General features: G+C 33.0%; 2 protein-coding genes across 5 annotated transcripts; one reads left to right on the top strand and one right to left on the bottom strand.

Moving 5' to 3' along the window:
• The first annotated feature begins 6028 nt into the window (after positions 1-6028).
• LOC141487589 (uncharacterized) lies at positions 6029-16183 on the top strand. Of its 4 annotated transcripts, none has more exons than XM_074186739.1 (4): positions 12318-13515; positions 14538-14609; positions 14986-15571; positions 15632-16183. In XM_074186739.1, the coding sequence occupies exons 3-4, from the start codon at positions 14990-14992 to the stop codon at positions 15965-15967; spliced, it is 918 nt and encodes a 305-aa protein (XP_074042840.1). In that variant the 5' UTR covers positions 12318-13515; positions 14538-14609; positions 14986-14989; the 3' UTR covers positions 15968-16183. The 4 variants fall into 4 exon arrangements, 2 of the variants coding, with proteins under 2 accessions (XP_074042840.1, XP_074042839.1); XM_074186738.1 differs by lacking the exon at positions 12318-13515 and adding an exon at positions 13737-14112; XR_012468459.1 differs by lacking the exons at positions 14986-15571; positions 15632-16183 and adding an exon at positions 14041-14112 and having other exon boundaries at positions 6029-13515; positions 14538-14610.
• Positions 16184-18133: 1950 nt separating this feature from the next.
• LOC141487588 (uncharacterized) lies at positions 18134-19327 on the bottom strand. The gene is made up of 2 exons (XM_074186737.1): positions 18351-19327; positions 18134-18294 (listed from the first exon to the last, which is right to left on the bottom strand). Exons 1-2 carry the CDS (start codon positions 18696-18698, stop codon positions 18274-18276), a joined length of 369 nt encoding a protein of 122 aa, XP_074042838.1. The 5' UTR covers positions 18699-19327; the 3' UTR covers positions 18134-18273.
• Positions 19328-19560: the final 233 nt, after the last annotated feature.

Here is a 19560-nt window from a genome sequence, read left to right as displayed (position 1 = left end):
TTTGATTTCAATGTTGAACTTAGATTTGAGAAATGAGAAAACATTGAAATTAGTTTTAGTCAATGTTTTCCCATTTCTCAAATCTAAGTTCAACATTAAAATCAAATAATAACAAAAATTATTTTAAACATCACTGAGTCCAACCTCAATGACAATGTTAGTACATAATTTTCAACTGTACAATATCAATTAGTCTTATGTTCTATTATTGTAGTTTTCCCTGAGGATGACAGTATACATTGTCGAAATGATTGGAATATATTGTTAAAAGAGTACACTTTCTCAGTTGCTGTTTACCCAAATATTTACCCGTTTAATTCCTAACTGGTCAGCAAAGACTATATTCTTTCTATATATATATATATATATATATATATATATATATATATATATATATATATATATATATATATACAGAGATATGAATATTAACGAGTGTGTATGATATAAATCAAAAGGGAAAAATTCGTGGACAGAACACTCAAAAAATAGGGGCAAACCGCGGACACGTGTTTCTGTCTATTGGCCTCATCAGCGCGGTGCAGCCAATTTCAAAGATGGACAACAACTGGTTACCAAAAATGAAAAACATCACATATGCACGGTGTCACCAACAGGAGCTAACCGCACATTTGTGGTTTCAATTAGAAGACCAATTATATATATATACATATATATATATATATATATATATATATATATATATATATATATATATATATATATATATATATCCTTCCATCGTTAAAGCGTCCATACATTCTGAAATCACATTTATTAGAGCGTCCAAGTGCATAGAGCGTCCGTATACGGACGCTCTATGCACATTTTGAGTCCCTGGACAATAATAATTTGTCCAGGGACTCAAAATGACATCACGAACCTACTAACAAAATTTTTGTGTGACGCTCTTTTGGTGATAAAATGAACGAAAATATACGGTTCTCGTATATTTTTAGTTCGCCCAATTCTCCGGCAGAGTCGCTAGAAGTATTAGGTTGTATATAGAGTATACATTTTATCTTGACAGTTATTCGCGCTTAGAGCGTCCCGATGTTTGACAACATTGTAGTTCCAGTAAAACGTTAAATAGCTTATTGTTGAATGCAACAGGTAAAAAAATATATTTCTGATGTAGTCTGAGTTTTCTCTCAAGTATATGGTCTAGTCTTTAGAGCGTCACGTCAACCAATCTCCTCTAATAGCGCCGAATTAAGAGAATCGGATACATCAACGTTAAGCAAAGGTTTAGTAGTAGTAGGAAGGTCAATGAGCTAGCGCATTTCTTCAATGATAGTATTCTGTTATATATAATTATTTGTAGCGTAGGATATTACATACAAACTATTCTAGGCCTTCTAAAAGACAAGTATAATGTCAATATCATACAGGGTCTTTCACAAAGAGCGTTCGTTAGGAATATATGGAGAACGATTCAAAATAAAAAATTGAAATTTTGTGGTAGTGGGTTTTACAAAATGGCCTTCTCAACTAAAATATTTTCAACTTCTGGTCTCTTTCCGGTATAGCGGAAGTTTTACTTCGTAAAACAATGCCTGTACCCAAATGTGTTAGTTTTCGAGATATTAATTTTTGTCTGAAAAATTTGTCAGTTACAGCGCCACTCCGAACTCATAACTCATAGACAGTAACAGTAACAGTTGAGAATGTGAAATTTCACAGAATCACACCTTGAGCATCAAGTCATGAACAGGTCCATCGAATTTTCGAAAATAATTTACAGGGTGATGGAAATTCCCATCTAAAACATAACATCGAGAAAACTGATGAAACACGATTTTTTCAAATGGAAACCATACACTATTCTATTATTTTTGGATACTACGAAAAAAAAAGATATTGAATTCATGAAGAATGTCCTATTCCTAAAATACACCCCTGGCAAGATATATCCGATTTTGGGAAATATTTGATTCTGTGAAATTTCACATGTTCACCTGTTACTCTCAAAGAGTTATGATTTTTTCGGTGTGGTGCTGTAACTGTCAAATTTTTCAGAAAAAAATTAATATCTCGAAAACTAACAAATTTGAGTTCAGGCATTGTTATGCAAAGTGGGTCTATAATGGGCTGAAAAATTCAAAAATGTAATAAAATACAGGGTGTTTCATTTGAAATAAAGAAATTGCCCTCAATTTCCGGTATAACGGAAAGAGACCGTAAGTTGAAAATATTTTAGTGGAGAAGGTCATTTTGTAAAACTCATTACCACAAAATTTCAAGTTTTTATTTTGAATCGTTCTCCATATAATCCTAACGAACGCTCGTTGTGATAGACCCTGTTTTATGTTTACTACCCCTGAATTCATTCGGAAGCTAAAACGCGATAAAGAAAATCACTTTAATCAAGTTATAAATCTGGTTTTTATTGTTTTGAGACCTGATAAATCGTAATTATAAAACAATGTATGGTGTGGGACAAATAAAATGTATTTTTTACACATAAAAAAAATAATTTCTACTATAAAATCCACATAATAAACAAAAAAACTACAATATTACAGAGTTCGAATTGGAAAAAATATTCCTGAAGGAATACAAAAATTAAAAATATTAAAATTTTCGCTTACTTCTTTGTGCGTTTTAATTGCATGTATTCATTTTGAATGAACACCTTAAGTTTTAGCCAGTCTTTATTTTCAAATAGTATAGGATGTCTTTCTTTCAACTCGAAACATTCCAATTTCTTGGGGGGTATACTATTTTTTATATTATTAGAAAAAAATGTACGTGCTACACGTTTTTGTTCCTCTGTCCAAGGTACTAATGTTCTCTTTGATCCTCTTCTTTCTTTTTGACGAAATGGGCTAGTAACTACTTTCAAACGTGATTCATTGATAATATCGTCACTAGTTCCTGGTAGAGTCATGCCAATAGCTGTATCTGAATTCTGGGGCAAAATATCAATTTCTCCGTCGTCGCTATCACTTAACACGTCACAGTTTAGATCCAGGCCTATATTGATCTCGTCCAGATTCTTTCCTTTGTATTGGGCCACGTCTCCTTTTTCCATTAGTAACAATAGTTTGGAGATCTTCGCTGTTTGGAAAACCTCATTAGGCAATCGGTACGAGCCACGGTGAACATTTAATGTATGGCCCATAAAAGTCGATAACTGTTCTAAATCGCATTCTGACATGTTAAAGATTTGCGTCAGTGTAGCTAAATGTTTCCGTAATTTTGTAGCCGTAATAGCTTGAGGGTTCTTTGCACCACACTGGACCGCATATTTTTTAATGACTTTGTAACCACAAATAGGCTGAATTGTATTGGGGTTTGCAAGTAGATAAGAATTATTTTTCGCTACTAATCTGTCACGATTTTTTAACAATATACTGATATTGTCTTGAATATCGGGACTGAAAAGAACAGGTACACCGCGCCCTCTTTTGCCACGAATAACTATCCGTTTGAACGTCTGCAGTAATATTTTTTCAGTAGGAGACACAACATCTTCGAACTCTTCGTACTTTTGTGAAGTTCCTTCAGATGACTCGTAGATGTGCAGCGGAAGCCTTTGTAGTTCACCGGGTCGTCGTCTATTAAGTATAAGAACCTGACAAAATGTAATTTCTAGTAAACTAACATAAGCATCTCTATCATAAGGTTTACTGTTTAATTGATGTACTAATGACTTGACCTTGTTACTCAGATAATCCTTTAGAAGCTTCAAATCACTTGAATACATTGTTATTGTATTCCACTTTTTCATATTGAGATCATTTGAAGCTTGTGTTGAAACTTGGTAGCGCCACTCACTATCAAACAATTGAATTAAACCTCTTAAGTCAGCTTCCGCCTCGGCAGTCGAAATCGTTGAATGCACTTGTTTTCTTTTAAGTACAAACAAAATCCCTATTTCACAACATTGCTTTATTGCTGTTCCCAAGTTGAGTGGTGTTGATGACGATCCGTAAACTTCGTTTTCCTCATTATATTGTCCAACATTTTTGGTTGCCGCAACAAGTATATCGAAGTTTTGAGGATGTAGAGAATCGAAAAGAGTTTGTATTGTTGGCTTAATTTTTTTGACTTCAATGAGTAACCGGGCAAGTTCTCTCATTTTACGAGAGGTTACATTTATAAAGTGCTTCTCTCTGTGCGTTTTGTAATACCGCGCACCAAATGCACAGATCAACTTATCGCTCTTGGCAACTAGGGATATGGCATCTGGTCTCATTCTTGGAAAAACTTGTTCCCGAAGTTGTTTGTCGATTTCTAAATTTTTCAGAAGTAGATTTTGCCCATTTGCTTGATGTGATTTATCACATCACATGCACTTCTTGCGATGTCGCCAAAGCTGCTTGCTCGAAAATAGTCCCAAGCAATTAGTGCAGGGTAAATGATTTTTATTGAATAAAGAGGATCTGACAGGTTTTTTTATATTGCTACTATTAAGAAAGTTCCCCTTTTTTCTAATAGCTTCTAGAAGAATTTTTCTGTTTATATTCTTAGGTGAGAGAGATATGATTTTTTTAACATCAGTTTCATATGAGTGAGATCTTACGAGGTGTCTAGCGAAATTGAGAACATAACTTTCACAGAACATACAAAAGTTTTTTTTCTTGTTGCCTAATCTCTTTTCTCGGTTCAGTTTGAAGGCGCCTAAAATGGTTCCTTGATTTTCAGACTGGATCAAATCATTGCTTTTGGCAGGAACCTCGGTCTAAAATGGAAAAAATATAGTAATAGTAGTAGTAGGTACAGGGTAGTCCATCTGTAACACTTTGGTTCATAATAGCCAATCTGTGGAATTTTTGAATATTTTTTTCATAGGTAAATTATGTATATTGTATATTCACTAGGGATATATGAAATAAAATATTTTGGAATATACAGTAAGTGTCACAAGTTGTATGCATCAGTTATATTTTTTTAAATGGTGCATCCAGTAGACACTTCATCAAAGTTTAGTAATCTCCTCTTGGGGTTCATTTCAACTACTACTTAGTGTCTAAAATAACTTGTTACCGAGCTACTCGGTGTTGAATATAATCTATTTTTTATCTTTATGTTACTTTTACGTCAAAACAAATGAATATTTCGCTTAACGGTTTACATCGCCTAATTGGTTAGCTTTTCATTGATGGACCTGAAAAACTCATACAAAGTGGTCAAAAATTACGAAAAATATGAATTATTCGACTACCTTGTACAATCTTTTCGATATCATCAATGATGGGCTGTTAAGAAGTCAGGATACGTTGATGTAAACTTTTTTGTTGAAGTTGTTAAAGTTGAAGTTGAATAATAGTCAAATTTCAACACTCAGCTCTTAAAGGAGATTCTATTGAATATTTTTCCAAAAATTCCATCTCCTAACTACTATAGACCGAGGCATTACAGGTATACAGTATTGCACGTATTGATAGAAAATGAATTAATAAAGAAACAGATCACATAATTATCAAATCTGAAGAAATGAACTTCAAACGTTCAAGCCAGTCTCGGATATACCTTCACAGTAGGTTGAATGGACTGACGCCTATCAGAAAACAACTACTCCTCTGACTAATACCACGAATGACGTTGGATTATATGCGACAGTAGTCAGTGCAGAAATCTTCACAAATAATTTCCTGCATATGCAATTGGCAACACAACTGAAAGAGTCGACCTTCAGCCACTAACGAGTGGCTAATGAGCCCGAAACCGGTCTGCAAGTGTGCCCGTTCCAAAATTGTATTGCCAATTGAATATGCAGGAAATTTTCTGTGAAGATTCCTCCACTGACGTCTGTCGGATCTAATCCAACGCCCTTCGTGTTATTAGCCAGGGGAGTAGTTGTTTTCTGATAGGCGTCAGTTCATTCAACCTACTGTGTAGGTATATCCGAGACTGGCTTAAACGTTCAAAGTTCATTACTTTAGATTTCTTTACTGCCAGTCTTCAAGCATAGCCCACTGACTAATAAGAAAAAAAAAACATAATTATCAGTTATCAAAATTTTTTCAAGAGTCAATGAAATTCAATTATTTCCAATATAGTGTAAAATGACTATTTACACAGCAAAACCTTGTGATAAATATTAAAAAAAATGAAAATGATACTGACTTAAGGAAGTTGTGGTACAATATTGTCAAAAAAATCAGAAAATGAGCTACATAAAAGTATAAGAACTTGTAGCTAAGTGATCCATAATTTTTGACTAAAACTGTACCCGTGGAGACGTTACTCATTCAAAATTGATATACAGTGTCATCCCCAAAGTATGCACCATATGGGAAACTTATTTATTAAGGGTTTTTCGACAAGAAGTTATTCTTGATAAAAGTGTGTGCATTCCTTAAAACTAAACATGCACTAATAAAATACAGGACAACACACGAAATATACGAGAAGCCTTCAAATATTTGATTTTGTGAGAAGAATAAAGAAGAATAAAGTACTCTTATTTTGAAAAATCACGGGAAATGTTATTTAAAAAAGTTGTTCAGTATTGAAAAATATATCTAGATTTGAAGTCATGGCCATCTAAGTGTTTTATTTTTAACCCATTTTTTTTAATGGGGACTACGAAAAAAAATGTTGCTGAAACGATAAATAGACAGCAACGATTCATTTTAGAAACCTGTAATATTACAAATTACACAACTACGGTATTAAACATGATCAATTTTTTTCAAAAGTTGATACATTTTCAAAGTTTTTGGTGCACAGTTTTTTTTATTTTTTGTTAACACTGAAAATTACACAAAATTGTACAATATTGTAACAAGAACTTAATATTCAATGATATCAAATCACAAAACATCAAAATAAAATAGATATTTCGGAACAAACTCATTGATTTTCTGGAGATTCAACGTAAAACGCTTATTTTGGACAAGAAAAATAGAATAGAAAAGAAGAAACAGACACAAAACTACGAAAACTACAGTCCATGTTGAATACCCAATTTTTAATTAAATTTATCTCGGATTCTAGGTGGTAAATCGACCAATTTCAAGGGTAATCGTATCATAATGTCTTTATTACGTACACAAAAAGTTTTAATTTTCCGACGGTACTCCTATACCACGACAACTACCCTAAATTTCAAGAGTTCAACATTTAATCGTACAATTCAATTTATTGATATCGAACAAAAATCAAATGTAGGAATAACGATACTTTGTTTTTATTTTAATGGCCTTTTTTTCTTCTATTTTTGATTAAGGTTGTTTCGTTTTTATTCTTACCTCGGGGTTATCCACTGCAGGTATATTACTAATGGGAACGTGATCAAGTTCATCTTCGTGATAATATTCTATTGCATTGCCTGACGCATCTGAATTGTTCAAAGCAGCTATATTGCTAGTGGAAAGATAATCAAGATTATCCTCATTATTAATTTCTGACGAATGTAAGGGCACCTAAAAGTGTTTGATTGTTTTTAAAACGCTTTTTTAAATTTTGTCCATGGAGCACACATTTATTTTTGAGTTATAATTTTAAAATTTTAAAGGTACTTATACACGTGTGTATGGACAAAACGTTTTCACAAAGAAATATTGTTGATAAAAAGTTCTTCATCACAAAATATATATAAATTACTTTTCGAAACATTGCCTCCGACCTTGAATTTCCCTGAATAGATATTAAAGCATATCACAAATTGTATTGCTGAATATTATGGACTTTTATTGTATAACGTTTTATGAGAAACATATTTTTTCCATTGGTAGACGCACACTATGAATGTAGAAAAAAAACAATTATTGGTAATAAATATTTCACAACTTTGGCATTGAACATATAAAAACGAAAATATGAGATGATGTTACAAAAAAAAAGAAAATTAACTTGTTACCAAAAGCAAAAAAAACAATGAGTAAAGTAATAATTCATCCGCAAAAAAACTTACCTGACAGTAGAGGGGAAAAGACGGGTCTGGACCTCCCCCCAAGGGTATGCCCCCCCAGATACACACCACTGACTGTGACCTTGATTCGTTTTTTTATTCTCTGCCTATGAGTTGACCTTGAGTTGTGTGTAACATGATGAGGTGAAACCCCTTTTTTACTCTCCGCCCATGACTGGCATTGAGATGTGTAATGAGGTGAAACCCCTTTTTTACTCCCCGCCCATGACTGGCATTGAGATTTGTGTGATGTCATGACCGTGAACCGCTTTTTACTGTACAGCTATGATTTGGCCTTGCATGGTCACATGACCTTGGAAATTTCCTAAGCGATTTCGAGCTTCGAACACGTCATATGACCTTGGGAAAAATTTTGAACGATATTACTGATGTATTACCTTGAGTTTGAGTGATATTTAATAAAATGACGTAGATTTACCTTGCATTGGAGTGGGGGGTTATGCACATATAACATGTGTGTTGTGAATGTTTCTTTTTTGTCCGTATTCTCATCATAATCGTGTGGTATTATATAAAAGATGTATACGTGTAGTGAATGTGGAAATAGTTTCACTCGGAGTGATAACTTGCGTCGTCATCAGCGAGAATCATGTATTCTTGCAAATAATGAAGGACCATCAATGTCGAAGAGGCCTAGGTTAAACGCTCCATTATCTCCAGAAATGCAAACCTGTTTGTGTTGCAATTTGAATATTGCAAGTGATCAGATGAATATTCATCGGAGGACTTTGCAACATAGAACAAATGCATGTATTCAATATGGGGACGGTGTTAAAATCATACGCACAGCATTCAAGTGTAGAATTGTGAGCTATAGAGTGGATAGTCAAAACCGTCACATTGATTACCCAACATTTTTCAATGAATTGAAGCAAAAAGTTTTTAAACTACTCGAAGAAGTGTTAGTTATCCATAAAAGTGTGAAAGTCAATATGGAGGTGTTTGGACGTTACTATCTTCAAACTAAGGAGAATTTAGAAGTAAAATCATTCAATAGTCCCAATCAAGTTGTCGATCAATCGATGGATTTGAATGTGATTTATAACATTTTTATTGATGCTTTAACTGCTCAAGCAATGGAATTTCAACATCGAGATTCAGGTAAGTGATGTATTCACAAAATTGGTTATTAGATGTGAAGAGAAAATAAATTTTCAGGTTGGACTATCGAGGAAATTCTGTTTATGGAAGTAAATGTCAACAAGTATAGTCCCCTTGGAGGCTCTTCTTATATCAAGTTACCCAAATTCATTGAGTTGAAGAAAAGTGTTGTGAATGTTATTAATCAAGATCAATACTGTTTTGCATGGGCTGTAACTTCAGCTTTGTATCCTGCCAGTGTGAGAGTGTGTGAAATTTCATCTTATCCTCACTTCTCTACCGTGTTGAATGTAGCAGGTATGGATTTTCCAGTAAAGTTGAAAGATATTCCTAAATTTGAGATTATGAATGATTGCTCTATCAATGTTTATGGTTTAGAAAAATGTTTCAAAAACGGTAAAGATTCATATGATGTTGTAGGCCCGTTACATTATTCGAAACGTAGACTTAATAGTCATGTGAATCTGCTTAATATAATGGATGATTCTGGTAACAGTCATTATTGTTGGATTAAAGATTTATCGAGATTAGTATCATCTCAAATATCAGCACATGAACATAGAAAATATTTCTGGTTGTTTATTATACTTTAGTAATGAGCGGGGTTTATTGCGACATCAATTGAATGATTGTAATCACATATCGACAACAACACCAACCCCTAAATTCAGAGTTGATAAATTCGGTGAATGCGTACCTGAGAATATTTTGAAATTTGAAAATATTGAGAAACAGTTGAGGGTTCCATTCACGGTGTATGGAGATTTTGAATCAATCCTTAAACCACTGCACACAAATGAGCCAAATCCTGCTAAGTCTTTCACAAATCGAACCTATCTTCATGAACCATACGCTTTCTCATATTTCATAAAGTGCTCTTTTGATGATTCAATTTCAAAATTCGTATTGTATAGAGGGGCTGATGCATCTAAAGTTTTCATTTCAAAGTTGGAGGCTGACGTCACCAATATATATATCACAAATATTTGAAAAATATCGTTCCAATGAACCCTTTGACTGTTGAGGAAGAAAATGATTTCAATAATGCCACTACATGTGCTATATGTGGAAAGACATTCGAAGAGAATGACATTAAAATCCGTGATCATTGTCACCTGACAGGAAAAAAAAATATTGGGGCAACACATTCCATATGTAATCTCAATTTCAAATTGCCCAATTTCATTCCGATCATTTTCCATAATCTCAGTGGGTATGACTGTCACTTGTTCATAAAAGATTTATGCACCAATAAAAGTAAAGTTGACGTCCTCGCTCAAACTAAAGAGAAATATATTTCTTTCACGAAACATTTATTTATGGAAAACAAATTAAATCGAAATGGGCAATTGAAAAAAGTATTTTTGAAATTAAGGTTCATTGATAGTTTCAAATTTATGAGTGCATCTCTTCAAGAGTTGGGCGATAATTTAGATGAGAAACATTTTGTGGAAATGAGAAAACATTTTCCAGAAAATGATAAATTTAAACTTATGAGACAGAAAGGTGTTTTTCCATACAGTTTCATCGATTCTTTAGATAAATTGAATTATTCATCTATACCATCAAAGGCGGACTTTTTTGACAAACTGAATGAAAGACATATTTCTGATAATGAATATGATAGAGTGAAGCAGGTATGGAAAACATTCAATTGTCGTGATTTGGGTGAATATTCTGATATTTACTTAAAATCAGATGTTCTATTACTGTGTGATATTTTCGAAAATTTCAGAAACATGAGTTTGAGTACATATAAATTGGATCCTGCACATTATTTCACATCTCCAGGACTTTCTTGGGACGCTATGTTGAAATATACAGACATCAAGTTGGAATTATTAACTGATATAGACATGGTGCATTTTTTTCAAAAAGGTATTCGTGGCGGTGTTAGTCAATGTTCGGAGAGACAGCACATTGCAAATAATCAATTCCTTCCAAATTATAATCCTAATGAAGCTTCATCATTTATCATGTATTTGGATGCAACAAATCTGTATGGTCATAGCATATCTCAATCACTACCTTTTGGAGGGTTCACATGGTTGACCTCCGATGAAATAAGTAAACTAGATATCGTCAGTATTCCAGATGAAAATTCTCAAGGATACATTCTTGAAGTTGATATTCACTACCCCGTTGAAATGCACGATTTACATTCAGACTTACCATTTTTGGTTGAAAGTATCATACCGCCTGGGTCAAAGTCTAAAATAGCCAAACTTATACCTAATTTGAATGATAAAAATAAATATATCGTTCATTATAGAAATTTGAAACAGGCGCTTCGTAATGGTTTAAAGCTGATTAGAACCCATAGAGTTCTCAGATTCGATCAGTCACAATGGTTGAAAAAATATATCGATTTAAATACTAAACTGAGAAATGAAGCCACCAATAAGTTTGAGAAGAATTACTTCAAATTAAATGTGAACTCTATTTATGGGAAAACTTTGGAAAATGTTTACAACAGGAGAGACATTCGAATTGTTACACATTGGGAATCTATACGGGGAGGAATGGGTGCTAACGCTTTGATAGCTCGCCCTAATTTCAAAACATTATCCATAATTGCAGAAGACTTTGTAGTCATACATATGGATAAAGTTAAGGTTTGTTACAACAAACCATTGTATCTGGGGTTTAGTATATTGGATATGTCGAAAACTGTCATTTACGACTTTTTCTATGATGTTATTAAAAAACATTTCGGATCACGTTCTTCTCTTCTCTACACCGACACAGACTCTTTGATTTTGAAAATAATGACAGATAATTTTTATGAATTTATCATTGAGAATGTTGATAAATTTGACACTTCCAACTATCCGTTGGAAAATAAGTTCCATGTGCCAGTTAGGAAGTCGGTAATTGGAAATATGAAAGACGAACTTCCAAACGATACTATTATTAGTTTTCATGGGACTGGAGCAAAAGCATATCACATCCAAAGTGTGTCAAATGAAATTAAAAGGGCTAAGGGTGTCAAAAAATCCGTGATTAAAAATCGGATTTCAATTGACGATTACATTAGGATTGTTGAAACAGGTGGAACAATATTGCGAAAGATGAATGTATTCAGAAGTGATTTACATGATATTTATACTTTGATGTGTAATAAAGTCGCTCTGTCGCATAACGATGATAAAAGATTCATAATTCCGAATACTACCAAAACATTACCTTGGGGTCATTCCGATATTGAATTTTATCAAACAAGCTCCCAACAGAATCTGAGAATTCTTTTGGAAGTAATGAAAGATTCCAACAATACCATCGATGAAAACCTAGATCTCCTTATTGCATTATTGAAAGAGCAATCGAGTAATTGAATTTTACAAATCTAATTTTTGCTTTTAACATTTTGGAAAATTCATATTTGACGAAAAGAATCGTTCAAATCGTTTGTGGTGTCACTATAAATTAGAATTAAGATTTCATGTTCATAAGTGATTGAGTCACAATTAGTTTAGCGCGAGTATATGATTTAGAAAAAATATTCAATTATTATATTTTATTCCAAAAACTGACAATTGCGCGTATTCGCCATTTTTGGGAAAAAAAGATGTTTAGTATCTAAGTTTTGTAACTTTGTGGGTAGAAAATATCGATATTCAAACAAAAATTTATGATTATATGTCTCTGAAGTCTAGACAATTTCATTATTTTATTGAAGGGAAGCGAGAAGGTGTTTGGTTATTTGGAGAAAAAATATTTTATCATTATATGCTGTTGATGTCGAGACAATTTTCATTCTTTTATTGAAGGGATGCAAAAGGTTGTTTGGTTTATTTTTGGAGAGAAAATATTTTATGATTATATGGTGCAGTATTCTACTCAATCTCATTATTTCATTGAAGGTATGCCAAAGGATGATTGGTTTATTTGAAGAAAAAATTCGGGTAGGAAACCCTGACCGTAAAATCCATTAGCACGTTCAGAAGTGCATTGGCATATTTGAGATAGAAACCCTCGAAGAGTCCATTCAGGAACTTTTATAGCGTGTCTAGACAATATTATTTTATTGAAGGGATGCAAGAGGTTGAATGGTTTATTTGAAAAAAAATTCGGGTAGGAAACCCTGATCGTAAAATTCATTAGCACGTTCAGAGGTGCATTGACATAATTGAGGTAGAAACCGTCGAAATGTCCATTAGGATATTCGGGAAGTTTTATAGGGTGATAAAGGCGGAATTCTAACAATTTTGTGATTATATGACCCTGCACTCTGAACAATTGTAAAATCTCAAATTAGTTTCTACCAACAATAAACTGTTACTACCCTTTTCTTCCATTTTCAATTTTGTATCGTTGGGACAAATCATAAGACTCGAATTCAATCCCCACCAGAAAGGGCTGACCTTTCCGAACAGCAGAACAGAATCAGAAGGGACGACACATCATTCTGTTTTAGTATCTCTTACCCATCGAACTAACTTGCAGTGACACAGTCAAGTCAAGTGATATAGTTGACTCAAGCAACCCAATAATCATCAACGATTCTTAGCAGTTGAAGTTATCTCAATGTAAGTACAGTGTACTATATTATTCATTTCGAATTGAAAGGGTTATAATTTTAGGAGTGTTTAATTTTTTGAATTTCTAATTTGTATTCAATTCAGTGTTCATATAAAATTATCTATTCCAAAAGTATTTTTTTTTTGTGTAAATCAACTGATTTTGATGAAAGAAGATGTTTTCGAAAGAGAGTTTTTATTTATACTTAATATAACCTTGAATATTCTGAACAAAATTTGAATGTTTCTGAAAGGAAGTTGAGATGTGACGATGATATATGAAATTCTTTTCTGAAATTGCTTCCTTCTTTTCAGTTTCTAATTTTTTTTTGTATAATTCAGTGTTCATGTGAAATTATTAGTTCAGAGTTTTTTTTTCATATAATTCATTGTTTTCTATGAAAGTAGTTGTTTTTATGTAAACGTAATACAACCTTGAAAAGTGTGAAACAAGTTTGAAGGTTTCTAAAAGGACATTGAGATTTTGATGATGTTATATGGAATTCTTTTTTGAAATTGATTCCTTCCTTTCAGTTCAATAAAGCAGCCAGGTGAAGCAACTCCACCAAAGCCTTCAAATCTCAGCAGCTGAAAATTCATCTCGATGTAAGTACAACCTACTATATTATTCATATCAAACTGAAAAGGTTATATTTTAAGATGAGAATAATTTTGGTAAAGAACGGTTATTTATACTTAATACCTATAACCTTGAATATTCTGAACAAAATTTGAATGTTTCTGAAAGGAAGTTGAGATGTGACGATGATATATGAAATTCTTTTCTGAAATTGCTTCCTTCTTTTCAGTTTCTAAATTTTTTTTTTGTATAATTCAGTGTTCATATGAAATTATTAGTTCAGAGTTTTTTTTTTCATATAATTCATTGTTTTCTATGAAAGTAGTTGTTTTTATGTAAACGTAATACAACCTTAAAAAGTGTGAAACAAGTTTGAAGGTTTCTAAAAGGTCATTGAGATTTTGATGATGTTATATGGAATTCTTTTTTGAAATTGATTCCTTCCTTTCAGTTCAATAAAGCAGCCAGGTGAAGCAACTCCATCAAAGCCTTCAAATCTTAGCAGCTGAAAATTCATCTCGATGTAAGTACAACCTAATATATTATTCATATCAAACTGAAAAAGTTATATTTTAAGATGAGAATAATTTTGGTAAATAACGGTTTTTGTTTTTCTATAAAGTTTTTTTTTTGTATGATTCAGTGTTCATATGAAAGTAATTGATTTGAATGTAATTTTTGTTTCATGTAATTCAATGTTTTTTTGAAAGTAGTTGTTTTAGAAAGGGTACATTGTGATTAAAAGTTACTTCTTCGTATATAGTTACCTCTTTTGAAATTGCTTTTTCTGAAAGATTTCCACTGTTTTGTATCAAGGTGATGAAAAGAAAAGATGAAAACTTTTTTGTTAGCTAATAAAATTTAATCATTTTATATTGTCTATTATTTTTTGATTTCAGAACCATGTCTTTGTTGAAAGAAGCTTTATTAAAACCATCAAGCTCTGTGAACCGATCAGAAATGTGTGAAATGGAGCGCAGGGATGTAATTGTCCACCAGAACGTGATCATTCAGGAAGGCGGGGAGATACCACAACCGGTGATGACTTCCATTCAGCAGATGCACAATGCTAAATCATTTTTAAATGGATTCAATCCAAACCATGTGGAGATGAATGACAATCCCTCAAACATTGATAATGTGATGGCGACTCACACCCAGAATCTTGATGAGTCACTTCCTAACTTATCACAAACTGTTGTGAGTAACATATTAGAGATGGAGGAAACATATTCGAAGAATATGGGATCTCCACATAGTTCAATCATTCAGAACAGTTCGGATGATGACCTTGAGAGACGAAAAAGAAAAAAAATGGAGAGTGATGAAAAAATAATGAAGAAGGCGAAGAAGTCTAAAAAGTCTACCTCGAAGTCGCCATCTAGAAGGAGACACAAGGCGAAACACGAAAAAAGGGATAAAGTCAAGTCGATAAAAGTGAGAGAGATGGAAGTCATAGCAGGACCTTCTACATCACTCCATCAGGTAATTATCATTACTCAAACGCGACAAGATGTTAGTTCATCATATCCTTTCATTCCACAGGTTCCTGAATACAATAATGTTAGTGCTGGAAGCACGCCTCCCCCAACGATTGACCTCGAAAACTCAGACGATTGGTTTTCATTTATGAGATCCAGGAGAGACAAATTTCTAGAGATGTATCACGCTTACAATGGCTTCGAAACGGAATATAGAGCGAAGAAGGAAAAACTTGTTGAACTGGAAGAGCAAGTTTCTCTCCTCAAAGTGGAATGTGAACAAATGAGAGCAGCTCAACGAGAGAGATCTGCTCACATGAAAAAACTTTCTCCCAAAATTCGACAATTGGAAATCTTCAGTAAGGAGATACATGAAAATTCCATCTTACATCTCTTGTAAAAATTTTTATCTTTCCCTATACATTTGCAATTCATGTATCATAATATTTTCTATATTATTTTCATATCTGTATTATTCAGAGCAATCGTGTCGAGAAATCTCCCCCAATAAATATTTTGTAAATATTTTTTTTTGTATGTTGCTAATAAAGTTATATGTGAGTGTCACTTTCTAGTCATATTTAAAAGTGTAAAATTGATTATTCATATTTGAAAAAATGAATAATGAATGTATCAGTTTATCATTTAGTTTAAAAAAAACAAAATAAAGTTATGTAATGCAATTTCTATTTATATGTAAAAAAGTATATTTTATATTTTGAAAAATAAATAAGGAAAATAATGATTAGTCATTTTTATTTCTAGAAAACAAATAATATTTATGTATCTTACTTTCTACTCATAACTAAAAGTGCAAATCTGATTATTTAAAAAATATATAAAAGTAACAATTAGAAAGTTATTTTCAATCTCTGAAAAAATTAAAATGATTGTAGCATTGATTATTAAATGTCGTCAATGCCACAGATCAAAAAAAAATTCTACATCCTATATTGAGATGGATGACTCAGATGAAGACAAATCAATAGTTATTTTCAGAAAACAGAATGAGATTATCATTCATTACATTCAAAAGTTATCTGTCGAAAACAAAGTCAATCGTTAGGGTTAAAACTCCATGTCAGAGGGTATATGACATTTCATAACACAAGGTCGTATGAGATAGTAAAACCAAGGCCAAAACTCCATGTCGGAGGGTATATGACATTTCATAACACAAGGTCATATGAGATATAAATAAGTTGTGTTCATATATCGAGGTCATGTGACACAAAATATAATCAAGGTCATATGACACACATATCCCAAGGATTTGTGATGTTATTCATTGTCAATGTCGAAAGATTGGAAGTTTTCAGCTTTACATTGCAAGTAACTGACCACTTGTTCCCTCATAATGAATCAAGTAAAACCAAGGCCAAAACTCCATGTCGGAGGGTATATGACATTTCATAACACAAGGTCATATGAGATATAAATAAGTTGTGTTCATATATCGAGGTCATGTGACAAATCCTTGGGAAATATCCCAAGGATTTGTGATGTCATTCATTGTCAATGTCGAAAGATTGGAGATTTTCAGCTTCACACTGCAAGTAACAGACCACTTGTTCCCTCATCATGAATCAAGTAACACCGGTTGTGCAAGAAGCCGATTCAACGAGTGAACCATATTTCGTTCCTTCTGAGGATTCAGCTTATGGAGACATTCAAGTTGAAATTATCAATTCAACGGGTGTGGACAACAACTTTGATGGATATTCAGACACCACAATTGATTTGGATGAGGACCGTGGTTTCGAATTCGACGCTGACGAATACGGTCTATTTGACGACCCAAATGATAGCGACGGCGACTTTGGTGTGATGAATGAATTTTTTCCAATCTTTCGGGATTCACCCAGCCCTGACCTTATGGAACCGTATTTGGATGAAGAAATTGTACAAAATCAATTCGCCGACCCCCCAGAAATCATTATGATAGCTGATTCTCCAGATCCTGAAATAGTCGTTATCGATGATGATCAGAATGGTTAGGTTACGCTAGTGTACTCGGAGTGTACATAATTTGGTTGGTGCACACGGAATACTGCGTGATTTGGGGCAGTGTTCAACCTAAGACATTATTTTATTGAAAACTGATTACTCATATCTATCACTTATAGATGTTAGAAAAAAATTAGGTAAGTTCAATACAAAATTCAATGTGAAAAATGAATGATGAATATAAAGATAAAGCCATTTGTTTGTTTCATCTCGTTTTGTGTTGATGTTGTCTCGAAAATTTGTTGTTGCAATGATTTTTATTTTTCAAATATCTACTATCTCTGATAGGTTTTAAATTATTAATATCATCAACACGAAAAAACGACTTTTTGAGCTCTGAAGAAGAATTCAATTGAATTCAAATCGTCGACTAGAATACAATTATTTTTTAAGAAAAAAACTTGGATGTCTCAACAATATACTTTAGTTTATCATGTATATTGTGTCAATCATATTTTTTGAGAAGGACTTTTCTTCTCCATCAAAAGGTTCATTATTAAAATAACATCAACAATAGTGAAATCAATGATATTTATTATAACATTTCATTGTGGAGGGACATTGTTACAAATAATGCATGCATCTAAACGGCGAAAATTCGTCAGAGGTCTGTCACAAGATTCACACCAAGTTTGTGTTATTTCCATCATCGATATAGTGTAATGTAAATCCATATGTTCATATTCGCCTCCATTATTTCTATTTCGATGGGAATAAAATCTAAAACAACACCAACATAATGTGTGGATGTTATCATTAATGGTTCGTATACGCACATGAGAGTCCGTCACACAGTACAGATCTAAATTATTTTCCACTGTCTCACTAATGTTCATCCACCGGCTCCCTATTATAATGTTGCCATTGTCTGTCGCTGGATCATCATCAATGCCTTCATCTTCAAGTTCTGGATCCATTACACCTTCATTATCCTGCAAATTATCAGCAGCAGCTATGGCTCCACCATCTTCTTGTGCTACATCGAATATATCGATTTCTCCTCCGATGTTATCTTCTCCTTCGATAATGATGTTGGGAAGTTCGTCTTCTTCATCCGAAAACCAATTATTTTCATCTTCAAGTGTCAACCTTGTCAAAACTTCATTAATTTTTGCAGAATTCATTTTTCTTTATTTCTGAGTGAAAAGCTTGAAGTTACTAATAGTACTAGTGAAGTGAAGTTTCAGAATCAGCATTCGATTTTTATGATTTGTTCGATTGTGGAGGTGGTAGCCCCACCACTCTTCTCCCTCTATTCTCTCTATGAGTTTATGATAGGAAAAATAGGTTCATGAGAGTGCAGTTGAATTTGTCAGTTGAATATTGCACCATCTAATAGTGAATACTAATATGCCTTTTCCGAAAGAATGGAATTCAAAACCGAAAGTGTGTGGCGATCCAATTAAAATTGATAACACTATATTTTGTAATAATTGTCAAGGTTATTGGCCTGAGACGTATATTAATCCATGTACTGGTTTGTGTCGTAGATGTGTGTTGGAGAATCCAGTTCCAGTTCCGAGTCCATTCACAATTCCGAAGACGTCAAATGATTCATCTCCTGAAGTATGCGTCCATCATCAGTGCTACAAATGTTTTACCAAAATCGTGTATAACAATATAGGAATTTGTAGAAATATGTGTGTGAATTGTGCATCAAATCGCGAGTTACTAATTCAACGTTGTATGCGTTGTGATAACTACAAAGTAGATTGTTGGAACAATTTATGTAGTATGTGTAGAAATGGATGGATATTATGTGGATGTTGGGATTGTTGGTGTTTGGAGAGTGAAGATCAGATGAGGAGACTAGAAATCTATGGCAACGTTATTCGATCTTACATTCCATTGGTTATGGTGCCACCTATCACAACGAACGCTAATAATTAAACAAATGCATTAATAGATATAAATGTGATGAATAAAATCAGTTTGAATATTGTTTGTTTTTTTTACTATTTAGAATCAAAATTCAAAAAAAAAATT

This window comes from Leptinotarsa decemlineata, unplaced genomic scaffold (assembly GCF_025532065.1).
Source record: "Leptinotarsa decemlineata unplaced genomic scaffold, Ldec_3_MD MMD2_P_RNA_scaffold_4, whole genome shotgun sequence".
Taxonomy (NCBI): domain Eukaryota; kingdom Metazoa; phylum Arthropoda; class Insecta; order Coleoptera; family Chrysomelidae; genus Leptinotarsa; species Leptinotarsa decemlineata.
This window is presented reverse-complemented; position numbering and strand designations above follow the sequence as displayed.

What these genes read in the sequence shown, in the direction of transcription:
- LOC141487589 (XM_074186739.1), top strand. Translation starts at nt 14,990, where the DNA reads ATGTCTTTGTTGAAAGAAGCTTTATTAAAACCATCAAGCTCTGTGAAC. An exon ending in CTTCTACATCACTCCATCAG is followed by an intron (nt 15,572 to 15,631) that starts GTAATTATCATT and finishes TTCATTCCACAG; the next exon opens with GTTCCTGAATACAATAATGT.
- LOC141487588 (XM_074186737.1), bottom strand. Translation starts at nt 18,698, where the DNA reads ATGAATTCTGCAAAAATTAATGAAGTTTTGACAAGGTTGACACTTGAA. An exon ending in ACTGTGTGACGGACTCTCAT is followed by an intron (nt 18,295 to 18,350) that starts GTGCGTATACGA and finishes GTGTTGTTTTAG; the next exon opens with ATTTTATTCCCATCGAAATA.